The sequence below is a fragment of the Asterias rubens genome, chromosome 4 (genome assembly GCF_902459465.1).
Source record: "Asterias rubens chromosome 4, eAstRub1.3, whole genome shotgun sequence".
Taxonomy (NCBI): domain Eukaryota; kingdom Metazoa; phylum Echinodermata; class Asteroidea; order Forcipulatida; family Asteriidae; genus Asterias; species Asterias rubens.
In genome coordinates, this window is record NC_047065.1 from 8,630,970 (window position 1) to 8,644,410 (window position 13,441).

General features: G+C 37.9%; 1 protein-coding gene across 1 annotated transcript; it reads right to left on the minus strand.

The window, feature by feature from the left end:
• Positions 1-3,920: 3,920 nt before the first annotated feature.
• On the minus strand, positions 3,921-13,431 carry LOC117289344 (NADH dehydrogenase [ubiquinone] iron-sulfur protein 3, mitochondrial-like). The gene is made up of 6 exons (XM_033770428.1): positions 13,364-13,431; positions 11,133-11,189; positions 9,131-9,378; positions 7,011-7,136; positions 5,645-5,764; positions 3,921-4,339 (listed from the first exon to the last, which is right to left on the minus strand). Exons 1-6 carry the CDS (start codon positions 13,419-13,421, stop codon positions 4,160-4,162), a joined length of 789 nt encoding a protein of 262 aa, XP_033626319.1. The 5' UTR covers positions 13,422-13,431; the 3' UTR covers positions 3,921-4,159.
• Positions 13,432-13,441: the final 10 nt, after the last annotated feature.

Sequence of the window (13,441 nt, forward strand, 5' to 3'; positions counted from 1 at the left end):
ATGAGAAAATGCCCTAACAACAGTAGAACAAGCAGATGTCCTGGTTTTACCAGAGTGACATGTATGTGTGTTTGTCTGCAAATCATTGTCATTATAATGACAAATGAAGTGTGATCAAATTGATATCTCAAATGTAAAAGGTTCTAACTTTAAAGTCCAATTAATACAATATTTATGAGTCCATAGAACAAAGAATGGACACGAACTATTTATAATTAGTATTCTTAGCATTCCATACACAGTTACATAAAATGAATACAAACAACACAAAGTCAACAAGTCTGTTGAAGCAGCGTTTGGATGCATGTTAAACATAATGTACTTTTAAATAATATGTCAATATAAACCACAAGGGAAACTGACTGGGTAAGTTTTAGAATGATTTTTGGGGTTGAACAAAGAATTGACTAGAGTGGGATTCAAACCAACTACATGTATCTGCGGATTAACGTGCCGGCGCTCTACCACTATGCTCTGATCGTCTTCAGCTTTCTCTCAGTTCCCGAACAAAGATATTGACAAAATAGGGACACCACCAACACAGGGTCAGATAGCTCAATTGGTAGAGCGCCAGCACGTTAACCCCGAGGTCATTGATTCGATCCCACTCTAGTCAATTCTTTGTTCAACCCCCAAAATAATATATGGAAAGGTTTGTGGTAACACTATGTAATGAGTTGGGGTGGTTCTGAAAAAATCCGGTGGTTTCAACTTGACCATTCGATCAGTATGCTCTGATCGTCTTCAGCTCACTCCAGAAGACGATCAGAGCATACTGATCAAAACGTGGAATTGAGACCAATGGTTCTTTTCAGAACCACCCCCAACTCATTTAGAGATAGTCATTACATGGTATCACCGCAAACCTTTCCAAAGCGTATTTCCACCATGCAAAGTTTCAAATCCTACTTATAATATAATATAGTAAAGAAAGAAGTACATGGGTTTGGATTCAACTTATTTGATGTTATTTTCTAGTTATGAAGAACATCTGCAATCCCATCAAAACGTTTAAGAGAAGGATGCAATGTGTAGTGATTACATGATGTATAAAGTACTTTTGAATTGCCCTGAAACTTGTATGTTTTAGAGAAGACTTTTATTTCTACCCTTTTCACTGGCAATATAAGCCAAAGGGCTGTTTGATTGTCAAAGTGTATTTTAAGTGATTTTAAAGCAAAACTGCTTTAGACCTGTGATTTTATTGAAGTTGGTTTATTTCACTCTTCGAAATTTATTTTTATTTTTACAGAACCTAACTAAAAGTGCCTTTTATGAAACTCCATCACATTCCATTTAACTACTTGCAAGTCCATTTTCGCCAATTTTATAGAGCTGCTTAAGCAAGAAAATAGCTTGCTTAGTTTACACACGTTTCTGGCAAAACTGTTATGCCATAGACATTGCTTGTGACTGGTTTTAAGCTGTTAATTATTTAGCATAACAGTTAAGTGGAGTCTGCAAATTTTGTGCTTTAAAAGCAGCTCTATGAAATTGGGCCCTGATGGAGATGGCACATCGACATGTAGATTGAAGTCACCAACAATAAGGATTTTGTACGATGTCAGTTTCTAAATCTAAGGTAAATGTCTCTAACCAGTGCGAGGTCATGAACCCATTTTTAGGAGATGGAGGGGGTTCTGTAGATTACTAACAATATTAATATCTTGTCTCTTATCAATGAAGTGAGCATTTCATAAGTTTACATCACACTCATTGTTGCTATGGATAGACCAATCAGAATCAAGGATTTAAGCCTGCTTGAAGATAAACATGTTTTTTTTATAGTAAAATTCCGTTATAAATTAAAGCATTGTATTATGTATTGAAAGGTGTATTGATTAAATAAAATTTTCATTTATTTGGTACTTTGATGAATTTCATTCATGGCTGGTAGTGTTCACTGGTCTTTAATCACTAATATATGGTATTACTTTGAGTAGTTACCAATAGTGTTCAGGCCTTTAAGACAGATTGGCTTATGCACATGGTTGATGGTGATCACAGCCACACACGTCTTGACGCGCAAGCTTGTGGGTGCTAATAACATGTATCTCTATCAATACATGCCAGGTCTTAATGTATACAATACATACAACCACAACCGTTGATTATGCAATATGAACCCTACCAAACATTCAGCTTAGGAAAAATGTACATGACAAGTTTGACATTTATTTAAAAATTAAATTGATGAACGGGAATGAAAGCATATTGAGTGGTGACGAAAACAAGTAATAAAGTATAGGCCCAAGCTGTAGGCGAGGGCCTTGATCGCACGACCACGATCCCTGCAAGGTTTTAAATGGTCGTTTAGGAACAAGTCACTATTCTTTTACTCCCATTCATAAATTCCCTTATGTTAAAAAGCAAAATAATTATAGTATAGAAATAATTATAGTATAGAAAATCTGTCACAATCTGTTTCTTTTGCAAATTTTCAAAGTTTATAAATTTTCAAAAACTTTTGTAAAAATGTTTTGTTTGCATTGGGTTGTGTGTGTATACGCACGTGTACAGATACATGTAGATTAAGCACCATTACTAATAGCTGTGAGTTGCAATCCGCATAAGTAAATGAGAGACTTTCTGTGACGATAGAGGGCAGCAGACTTACCGGGTAAATCCATTGTTCTCAGAATTATGCGCATGTTCAGAACTACGTAAACAATGGAAATTTACCCGGTATGTCTGCTGCCACCTAGCGTTGGAAAGTCTCCTATTGGCGTACATGTACATGAGCTTGCGCGCCAACAGGCGAAGCCAGCTGGTCTTTAACAGCTCTAGCTGTGTCTTTATCAGCTGTTTAAACACAGTGTCTTTCCCAGACACGAAAATATCTTGGGGTATTTATGGGTGCGTTTGTTTAGCTTCCCCGGGTCGACCCCGGTGTGTGGCGTTTTCTTTTTCCAGGACGAACGTGTTCAGATAATTACCCACGTTCGTCCTGGGAAAAAAAAACGCCACACACAGAGGTCGACCCAGGGAAGCTAAATGAACGCACCCACTGAATGGCTGCTAAATTGACGGTTAATACCTCATCGCCATTCTTATATTCACCTGAAACAGACAATCAATTTTGCAAAAAATGACCTAAACACAAGAGACAACTCTTAACAAACCAATATTTAACAACACATCTTTTAATTTACACTCGGTAACTTTAATTTCTTTAGTATTAAGTGTTTTACAGACACTACCCATTGGTCTTTTTCCTCCTTGTTTTATGTTTATTATTGTTTTCCGATTAGATTGATGACAAGGTTGTCTTGATCTATCCAACCTACTGCCCAGCTTGCCACACACATAGCCAATTTAGCCTGCTTCCCTGCTTAGGTTGCAAATCAATTGAGTCCCATCAGGTTCATTCTCACACTTAAAAGTAAAATAGCTCTTGTGAATTTGGATGCAGTTCCAGGGGATTGTCAAGTTGGATAGGTGTTTTGATTAAATCACAGGATGCAAGACTACTACAGCCTATTAAAAGGATATTGGATTTAACATCTTTGAGTAGCATTCTCACAAAACAGAATGACGCTTTTGCTTATTAAATTGGTTCATTTAAAATAGAGGTAAAACTGACAAGGCAAACCAAAATTTGAAACTTTGTAAGAAATACACGTTAAAGCTATTATACACTTTCGGTAAACAGTAATGTTCAAGTCCCACACTTCGTGTATCACAACTTATATACAAAATAACAAACCTGTGGAAATTTAGGCTCAATCGGTCATCGGAGTCGGGAGAAAATAACGGGAAAACCCACTCTTGTTTCCGCACGTTTTGCCGTGTCATGACATGTGTTTTAAATAAATCCGTAATTCTCGCTATCAAGAATTAATATTGTTTTAATATTTTCTCAAAAAGTAAAGCATTTCATGGATTAATATTTCAAGAGAAGTCTTTCACCATTACCTTCTGTAAACCCTGTAAGTTATTTGTAAATCTGTGGACTTTTCTTTAGTGTACCGAAAGTGTATAATGGCTTTAAGCCACTCCAAATTACAAACTATTTTTAAGAAGATGATACTATACCATGTACATGAATCTCATTACTGCATGTATAAAGCAGACCAAAGTTTTGAAGTACTACTTTGGTTCTATAGAAATAGCAAGGATTGCTCCATACTACTCATTCAGAATGAAACACATAATATTGTTAAGACTTGTTATCATTGGTGTTTGACTCCTCTTCACTAGGTGCTGATAACTTTGTAGTTGTGCCGTCTCTATATTCAGGAAAGGTTTCCCATGGGCTGGCTAGATCAAACTTGCGAAATTCTTGAGTCATCTCTATTGGTTCACATACAACGCGCTTCAACTCATCATCATATCTCACCTGAAACAAAACAGACAGAGTATCAAAATAGTCAATCAACATGCAAATCTGTTTATTACAGAATACCATCACCAACAAAATTTGCAAACATTATTTATTTGCAGTGAATCACACTTCAAGGTAGTTTTGGGCGAACAGTTTGTAATAATGTTAACCATTCACATGAACCTGTGGGGAAAGTAACACTAACACCAAAGAGTATTTCTTTGGGCTACAGTAATCAAGTAAACACACTGTTTGCATTAATACAAATAACATTTGTATGTTTTTTTGGATTATAAGATGGTAATCATTCTCTGAAGGTCTCCCTGCAGATAAAAATATGTTTAAACTAGAAACTCTTGTGTTCAAGTCTTATATATAGCAGGCCAATACTAAACTTAAAAACAAAAAAATTTAAAAAATGAACTAGAGCTTTTTAATATAAATTTTATGTGAACTTCCAGTTTAGACAGGAATTTATGTCAAAGCAGGTAAAGAACTTTGTTACATCAAACTTTCACAGACAACGCAAATATTCAATTCATAACAGATGTGGTCCTCAAGACATGATTTTTTTTTATGCACTCTAGATAAACATACCTTGAAAACTGATTGCTTCATTGCAAACTTCTTACGAGGGCATTGAGAAAGACATAAAGTTTTAATATTTTCCTTATTAATACAAAAAAACTAAGGAAACAACTACAAGTTAATAACAAATATAAGTTACTACTGAAATCCACAAAAACCCTGATACTGCATTAACTCCTCTCGGGTAAACGATGTTTCAGAAAACTAATGCATTCAAAAACTTGTCAAAAGAGGGCGTTGTTGAGAATGATAATAAAATGGACGGCATAGTAGGGTTACTGAGAACATGTCAAAATGGGTTGGCATATTTCCAAAGAAGATCAAATTCAATGGCACTGGCTGAATATCATCAACATACACAGATGAAATATAAATTCTCTTTACAAAAATATCTATTAAAAGAGACTTATGCTCGTTAACGTGACATTATTGACAATCTTTGGATTTTGTACCAAACACAGTGCCGTTTACACTGTTTTAGTGTAAGGTTAGAGGCTTGCAATTTTGTACTCATCATCATAAGGACTCCTTCTATTGGACAATTTGTGAATTACAAAACTGTATTTGACCTTGGAGCACCTATTTAATCAGAGGTTTTCCACTGTGACTGTCAGGGTAAGTTATTTGTCATGAACATTCATTTTTCAATCTTACCAATGTTTATGCACACTCTCCACTAAGGACTTCACTATAAAGTTAAATGTTTTAGTAGGCCTATTTGTTAAATTTTACCTCAACAAAACCACTCAAGGGGAAATCCCTCCTCATGGGGTGTCCTTCAAAACCGTAGTCAGTCAAAATTCGTCTCAGATCAGGATGGTTAGAGAAGAAGACACCATACATATCCCACACCTGTTCAGGTAAGACATTACAAATGTTATTAGGCATGTTGGGTATTTTTTCGAAATGTATACATTATATTTATTTTTGTTAAATCTAAACAACTGGTCTTACTACTTTGTGACTGACGACAGTTTCACCCCCTATCCTGGGTGCATCATCAGGCCGACTGACATTATATCAAGGTTTTTCTCTAGACAATCATGGTTATACCTTCATGATTAAACAATTATTGCAAGTTATAACACCCCTCTTGCTGACTCTGTATTCTGGTCGGCTCAAACCAATCACGTGGGATGAACTAATATAGTCTAGTGATCGCGCGCACGTGTTTTGCGGGAACTAGTTCCTGAGCGGGCACTGGTCTGAAAATAGTGCCCAGTTACAGCGCCCTCTCTTGACTTGAACTGTGAACAGCATCTACATAACTTCCTTTCTTTTCCCAGATTTCTGTATCATTTCACTTCTAGACCGAGCTATGTTATAAAACACATATTGACTGGCATAGTGTGCGTCTATTCCCCCTCGTGCCTGTCAGTGACCACACGAGGGGCCTATTTCCCTCTGCCTCTTCTGGTCACTCAAAGTCCCTCGGGGGACTAGACGTACACTAGTTACCTCATTGCCAGTCAATATGCGTATAATAATACATGCTGTTACAGTCTTCAGACATTCCCCCCCCCCCTAGTTTATGTACCCTGGTGGAGAGTTTTGAATGTGAACCATGTCAATGTGATATCCCTTTTACAGACATCATCATCCATGTCATCATCTACATAAGACAAGCATACAAGTAGTTTATTGTAATTGTGTTTTCTGTTTTGTACTGTATTCTGTTTTTTATGTTAATCACGCTGGTATGCAAAATCTAACCCAAATTGTGTCACATGATTATAAACTTCAGTTATTCTGTTCCCTCAGTTTAAGGGGCAATGAGGGCCATAGTAATCAAATAAACAAAACATTTTAAACAATCCAGGGTTGTGGCCATGTTGTGTTTTTTTTTTTTATGTACATTGCACATTCAAACAGCAATTCAAAACAAAATTTTAGGGAAAATTTTACAAACTCTTTGTGGTTCTGTAATTTTTAAAGTTTTGTTAATTTGAAGGAGATACATGTACTACTTTAAAGATGGTGGCAGTTGAATCGTTTTCTTGAAGTCCAATTCCAAGACCAGATGAGGTTTAACTCTTATGCTTCCTTCATTCTGTTTCATTCTAGATATTTGCTACTTCAATATATATATATAGCTTACCTCTCTCTCGTACCAGTCAGCAGCTTTAAAGACAGATTCTAGGGAATCAACTGGACTAAGCTCATCCGCATAGGTCTTTACTCTGATACGCTCATTGAATTGCAATGACAGAAGATTGTAGATGAGCTGTTAATGGCAAATCACAAAGCATTCCGGGAATTCTATCAAATTAATTGTTAAATAGCAGAACATACAGTATACATTATTACTATACCTCATACATATTCATGACAGAGTCGAGTTCTCATTGGTCCATTCATCATCACGTGCCAGGTGTTAATTTTGCTAACTACCAAGCGCGCACGTGAGTATTCACGCAAGTGGTTAATGCGCATGACAAGTAATAGTTCCCCGGGAGCTATTCTACTTGTCATGCGCACTACCATTGCACGACGTCATCCCCGGGCACTATTGATCGTGGCACCATTTTGTATACAAGCATGAACAGCGCTCTCTAAGCGACATACAACACATGAACAAACTTATCATGTGCATTTTGTTTCACAGTAATCATTTTCTCTTGCTCAAAACTCATGTTCCGGTAACTGAATATGTATGAAGTATAGTAAAACAAATATATAACATTGTTTATTTCCGGTGACTAGTCGATGAGCTCCCCTTGAGATATTGGAAGTTGACAAACTAGTTCCCGCCTCGGGAACTAGTTTGTCAACTTCCATTCGCCTCAGGAACTAGTTTGTCAACTTCCAATACCGAGGGGAGCTAATATCGACTAGTCACTAAGCTTGGGCGGTTCCAGAAATTTGGGGCTCGGTTCCGGTTCCGAAAAAAAGCTCGGTTCTGAGACATACCCGGTTCCAATTCAATATAAAACATAAGCCGCCCGTCCCGAGCTCACACACACACAATTGAGCCGATCTATTTTAACTGAAAATAACCAAGTTAATCAGACATTGGTCCCGAGCTCACACACACACAATTGGAGCCGATCTATTTTTAACGAAAATACCAGAATACCCACCCCAAGTCAATCAGACATCGTGCCACCGAGCACCTATTCTCCCTGCATTTAAACAAGTCTTTGATTTAGCCGGCAGTATGTCCGTTGTGTAGCAGTACGTCCGTAGTGCAGTACGTCCGTAGTGCAGTACGTCCGTAGTGCAGTACTTCCGTAGTGCAGTACGTTTGTAGTGCATGCAGTGTGTCGTCTCTGTACATACAAGTGTACATGCCTGTACATGCCTGTACATGCATACAGTACTGTGTTTTGTGCATGGGGCAAGCTTTTATGAATATGGATATATCGGCAGCCAATCACAACGTGCTGTCTATTTGGACTTTGGACTCTGTACATGTACATGTATATGCATGAGATATACATGTATAGATGCCTATGCATTGGAGGGGGCTGTGTACTGTGTATGCAGCCACACGTGATAGTTGACACTCATGTCAGCTTGAAGCCTTTGCACACTGTATCTGCGGTCACCGCTTTCAACATCAAGCCTCAATTTCTAGAGCCGGTTCGTCGCAGGATCGGCTCCACAGAGCCTTTTATAGTTGGGACCGACAAAAGCGGGTACCCGGTTCCACAGAAGAGTGAAACCGCCGGTCCGGTTTTCAATTTGGAACCTGGTAGAACCGGGTAACCGAAGGAACCGCCCAAGCTTACTAGTCACCCTCAAACCATGTTATATTTGTACACTAAAGCTTCAAATAATTGGGATATTTCTTCCCTCACAGACAAGTTAAAGGGAAGGTACACATTTGGTATTTGTCAAAGACCAGTCTTCTCACTTGGTGTATCCAAACAATAAGCATAAAGTAACAAGCCTGTGAAAATTTGAGCTGAATTGGTCATTGAAGCTGTGAGAGAAAAAACACCCTTGTTGGACGAATTTGTGTGCTTTCAGATAGGAATAAAAGACTTCTATTAGTGAGAAATTACCTTTTACTCAAAATCTATGCGATTTCAGAGGGAGCCATTTCTCAAATTGTTTTATACTGTCAACAGCATTCCAATGCTCGTTACCAAGTCAGTTTTTAAGTTAATATTTGTTTTGAGTAATTACCAAATGTGTACCTTCCCTTTAAACGCTGTCAACATTTGCAAACAAATTGTATGCAAAACTGGAAAAGAAATGTAAACTGTGACTTACCTCAAAGCGGTGCGTTCTTGTAGGTACATCAATAGCTGTCATGTCAACTAATGATTTGAATTGAGCATTATGATGATCCTTGAGAAATGTCATAACTGGGATGATGCCATCAGGGTGGATCAATACCTCAAGTTCATTCATATGGCTCACTTGAACTTCCTGAACATACTTGGGAAGACAATCTGCTACATATTGACCATATTCCTCCAGGCGGTTTGCCTGCAACTCATCCCGTCTCCTTACAGTGGCTGGTTAAGAAAACATACATGTTAATAAACCAGCATTCATGAGTGTCGCTAGAACTAGAATGCTATATTTTACTATATCATGCAGTAAATACATACACAACATTGCATGACCTTATTGTAGATGAAGACCTGTAAATGTATGCAAGATATGCGCGCTGTGCGTCTTGCGTACGCGCGGCAGACTGTGAGAATACGATCAAAACAGGAATTTTTTTGATGTTGGGAGCTGCATTATTTCATGAAAATGAAGGATTTGTGAAGAATATGTGGCGATCAAAACCCACTGCAGAAAAATGTATGGTGCCATGGAGTGTGAATCTGTTGAAATTAGTGGTTTCTTGCACGTAAGATTTGAGTAATATGAAGCTTTGAAAATTTACCGCCCCAGAAATGGACCCTGATATATCAAGGACGTACAAAATGTAACTGTAGTATAATACAAAAGTTAAAGGCAACAAACTTTAGCAACTCCTTGCAAATATGGAGCCCATGGTGTCCCCCTTCGCTCTCAAACCTGGTTAAAAAACTTGTTGTCTTGACCTATTTGAGTCAAATCAGCTGAACTGAGAGACAACACATGCTTGACATTCTCCATGTAGAACTGACCACTCAGCGGTCCTCCACGTTCGGCTTCAGCTACAGAAACCATCAGCTAGTCAGAAAATTGGTATGTTTGCACTGCAGTCATTGAGGTTTGAACCTACAATGTAGCTGAATCGCTTCCTGCTGGTGTACAAACACCATCCGTGTGTACATCAACACTAAGTTATACAACAAAGTTTACACTGACAAGCCTACTTAAAAAAATGCCTGGTGAATATTCAGCCGTCGACAGTGAGGAGATTTACACATTGAAATGCCACAGGAAACTATTTGAATACAAGGGTATTCATTAAATCAAATGGCCCCAAAACAGAACGGTACCAGGAACAGAGCCAGATTGTTTTTCCTCTGTTAATATTCACTGACCTTAATTGTTCACTGAATGTATGTAGTAATCAACATTATTAGTTCAAAAAAGAAGTACATTTTCAATTTTAAATGAAAGATTATTATAAGTTATGAACAACTGGAACCAAGAACTCTTCCAAAATTTCATTGCATCCCTGTTTAGAATCGCCGAGATCAGCCGATTCACGACAGGGCGGGAAAAAGATTGGTGATAACACACATTGGCAATGTTACACTAGCTGTCACTATGCAGTTATCAGTGAATACAATAAACAATGTTGACATTGAACACTTCAAAAGACATAGATGTTTCTATGCGCTCTCGAACAGGCTGGTCCTGGAGAGAGCGCAATATATATAAGTTCAAGAAATTATTTATTACTATGCCGTGTGAAAGGTCAGTTAGAGTTTGACCAACAAACTTGGTCAAGATAACTGGCGCCCAAGACCCTAGTTTGACTTTGTCGGTCGATTGAAAAGGACACACATGTAACAGTGCCAGTTGTGCCTGCATTGATTAAAACTTAATTGGAAATCACTCCATTTCAAGAATGTGTTTAGATAGATGCAATTCTTTTAACAGACCTACAGTAAGCATTTTCAATGCCTGGGCCAATCTTAAGACCTAAGATTGATCGTAACTGCATATCAATCGTAGTTGCTACATAAAATGTGATGTCACAATACAACTCACCATGGTGATACTGAACATTTGTCTTGCAATGCAATGAAATTGATTGCTTTGTGAAATCGGCCCAAACTTTGGACTGTCCTCAAATTTGTTTTGCTGACAAGGTACTTACGTTTCAGAGTAGAACTCGAGCACATACTTCTTGTTGCATTTTGACACACAGCAGAACCTTGAATATAAAACAAAATAATTCTTAATTTACTAGCAAAAAGGCAAGACCAATTTTTACCACCACCCCCTGCTGCTCGTAAAAGTTAAACCGGTTCAACAGAATTAGGATAGGATACTGCGATCGATCATGCGTGGATTGCTGTACTGTCACAGTAGTGGTGGTAGTGGCTACTGCAAGTGCACTACGCATGCAGTAGAGTAAATAACTGTACACGCTTGTAATAATCGAACGTTAGCGGGCGCTCTGTTTCTCTGATTTCCGCATCTCACCGCGTGTGCAAGACTACAGCTGTACAGTTGCAGGGATACAGAATGCACCACACGCGCGCAGCGCTGAGTCCGGGACGTGCACAAACAGCCGAAGCTCCGCCCCCCTCAGATTCAAATTTTCAACCTGGGAAATTTTTTACTCTTTTGCTCGGGATCTGGTAAGTTTTTGTCATTTTTCTTCAAATCATTTCCTCAATGGTGTTTTGAGTGATACGGTAGGATTCATTAGAGTTAGACATTGATTGAGGATCAAGTTCGTGTTCCTAGAATTTGTGTCATGATTTTCAAAAGTGGTAAAAATGGAGCAAATCTGCTGACTAGCTGTCGAAATTGTACGTTTTTAACCATTTCGCCCTGCACACATTGCGGAAGCTTCATAACCCTCCGGCTACGCCATCGGCGCAACTACTGAGGTTGTTCTCATTGTATCCTGGTGTCATGTGTTTTCAGTAGGATAACAGGAAAACTGTTCACAATCAAAAACTAAATGTTTTTTTTTCAAATCATCTATCCAATTTTTTAACAACAACACGTACACTTCATTGTGTGTTGAAATTTTTAAAGTTTAGGTTTATGTTGCGAGAGACAGTCCGCCATTAACAGTGCTTGTGCTTGCACGATGTTGGAGCAACGTCATATGTTTTCACACCTTTCATTGGTTGGTATTTTATTGAATATTCAGAAGCTAGTATGGCATGCAAAAAAAAATAAAAATATTATTCAATTACTGCTAAACAAATTTAATTACATTTTTGTCCTAAGGCATTATTGACTATATTAGAATCCAGAGCTATCATAAGGCATGAAAAAAGTAAAACACCCCACCCCCTTGAAGCACACACACTTCATATTATTATTAATCCGTTTTCCCCCATTTCAGACCAGTTATGTTTGGTTTCAGGAGATAAGAAACCAATCTATGATATTTTCTCTTTAATGTAGACATAATATTTATGACGCTTATCGGAATTTATTACAGTATGCAGTTGATCCCACCAAATTTTTTTTTGTAATTTTCACTTAAAATATTTAAATTTTTTCCCCATATTTGGCACACCATAAAATCCCAAATAGTAACCACCTCACGTGATCCATCTAGTGACTAAAGCAGAATGAAATTCAATCTAGCAGATAATAATTTTGTTTTGAACTTTCGAGGTTGGATGATGTTTTTTTGACTCATTTGAATGTTGGCATAATAATGCACTAGTGATTTATACCAAAAATCAATCTTTTTATAAATGTTTGGGCATAACCAACGCAAGGAAACTTTATTCTCAGCATGATTAAGCCTGATAAAAATACACTACCATGAGTAAACTGCATAGTTTCTGTCACCGGTGCAGCTTGCACAATCTCGTGGTATAAAACGGGAATCAAAGTTGGGGTTCGAAAACATATGAGGGTCGATAACGTATGACGCTACGATATGTTATGTAGCATACTGTATACTGTAGTGTAGGTAGGTGTAGCCCTGGTAGGGACGTCAGTCAGTGCCACTTGCAACAGAGGAGTCCAACCTGGGCTAAGGTAGGTGCTGAGTTTGCAAGATGCAGAGTTTGCAAGATGCCGAGTTTGCAAGATGCCGAGTTTGCAGGTGCCTAGTTTGCAAGAAGGTGCCGAAGTGACCGGTACCCTCGCTAATGTACTAAACTAAACTAATAAAAACTAGGCCTAATCATGAATATTCAATCAATTAAAAAAAGTAATAGGGCCTAATCATTATTGATTAAAAAATGTAATACAATTTTAAAAAGGCAAATGAAAAATAAGCCTACGCTACATTTCCTTTAAAAAAGTCACACCAAATTCAAAGTGAACGGGTCCGTATTTGCTTTGAGAATAAATCCTTCTAAAGCAATTGGAAATGATGAACCTTGTTCAGAAATTAAAAGCACAAACCTTGTCTCCCAGCAAAATGTCGAAGAGCTGTTGAGATCCTCTGCACCACGAACGCCATGTTTGCAGAATAATTGTTAA

What these genes read in the sequence shown, in the direction of transcription:
- LOC117289344 (XM_033770428.1), bottom strand. Translation starts at nt 13,421, where the DNA reads ATGGCGTTCGTGGTGCAGAGGATCTCAACAGCTCTTCGACATTTTGCT. An exon ending in ACATTTTGCTGGGAGACAAG is followed by an intron (nt 11,190 to 13,363) that starts GTTTGTGCTTTT and finishes TTTATATTCAAG; the next exon opens with GTTCTGCTGTGTGTCAAAAT. An exon ending in CAAGAACGCACCGCTTTGAG is followed by an intron (nt 7,137 to 9,130) that starts GTAAGTCACAGT and finishes TGCCATTAACAG; the next exon opens with CTCATCTACAATCTTCTGTC.